Genomic DNA, 1,297 nt, shown 5'->3' with positions numbered 1-1,297 from the left:
TCACTCTACAAGAAAATAATATTCATTTCAACAGAAGGAAGGGAATTAAAAAATAAAATCGAGAATAAAAAGATTTTCAACGCAGATTATAAAAATAGTTTTTTTATAAGGGGGGAAAAGGCCTCTCTCTAGTCCACAGATCTTAGTGATACATGAGGAGATCCAAATATCTCCTCCTCTATACAAATGGGAGAACCCGATATCGCTATTTATGCTAAAGTAATGCTACAGTAGCATTAAATGTAGCAAACAAGAAAGGGTCAATGTAGCATTTTTTTAAAACACAACCGTAGCACACGAGAACACTGTAGCTTTTTTTTTTCCAAAAAATACTGTAGTAGAGGAGAGAACTGTAACAACACAATTTTTTTTAAAAATATTACTGTAGCATTTAAAAATCAGGATTACTATAGTTGAAAAAAATGATATGTCGTGTTTTACATGGTGTTCATGACTAGTATCAGACAATAGCAAAGTCACCTCCCAATAGCACTTTATCCTAACTAACTATTAACGAGACATAATACACAATTAGGGGATGTTTGGTTGTATGTTTTTACCATGTAAAAGGATGGAAAGTGAAAAAAGTAAGTCCCAATGTCAGCTTTCATCACTTTACATTGTTTGTTTAAATTATCATTTACATGAAAAGCTTACATCTTTTGATGGGGTATCACCGAAAGCAAAATCACCAAAATTAGGAGTGATTTTGTTGGAAAGCTGACACAATGTCATAAATGTGTCCAAAAACTAATAAAAAAATCAAAACCTTGTAGAAAGTGGTGAGGTGGATAACCACTTTCCATTTTGTGTCATAAATACTTTAGTTTACATTATACTATCCAAACAATGTAATACTATTATTTTAGGATTCACAAAGATTCCTAATCAAACAATGTAAGTACTCGAATGAAAAGTTATGAGGTGGATAACTACTTTTTATTTTGTGTCATAATTACTCTGGTTTCCTAAAGTCATCCAGCCCCCCTTAGGATTAGGATTAGGAGGAGTCAAACGAGACGGTCGGGAAGGAAAGGAAGGACAAACTCGTCATTTATCATCATCTCATCACCTTTCAAAATCTCCTCAAAATATCTCGATACATTAAAACCCCCAATATAAACCTCCCCCTTTCTCTCTTCTTCCTCCCTCGTTCTCCTCTCTCTCTCTCTCTAAAACTTTCTCTCTCTAGAATCACCCCCAAACCCTAGACAGAGGAAACAAAATGGGCAGGTACATGAGAAAGGCAAAGAGCGGCGAGGTCGCCGTGGAGGTCAACAGCAGCAGCAGCAGCAGC

General features: G+C 35.5%; 1 protein-coding gene across 1 annotated transcript in view; it reads left to right on the top strand.

The window, feature by feature from the left end:
- Window positions 1,226–1,297, top strand: part of LOC109836290 (cyclin-dependent kinase inhibitor 4-like) — a 2,850-nt gene continuing 2,778 nt past the window's right edge. The window contains exon 1 of the mRNA XM_020404150.1: window positions 1,226–1,233. Within this exon, the coding sequence (XP_020259739.1) occupies window positions 1,226–1,233 (8 nt within the window). The remainder of the gene's footprint in view (window positions 1,234–1,297) is intronic.

This window comes from Asparagus officinalis, chromosome 4, assembly GCF_001876935.1.
Source record: "Asparagus officinalis chromosome 4, Aspof.V1, whole genome shotgun sequence".
In the NCBI taxonomy this organism is placed as follows: domain Eukaryota; kingdom Viridiplantae; phylum Streptophyta; class Magnoliopsida; order Asparagales; family Asparagaceae; genus Asparagus; species Asparagus officinalis.
The sequence above is the reverse complement of the archived record's forward strand: the minus strand, read 5'-3'. Positions and strand labels throughout refer to the sequence as shown.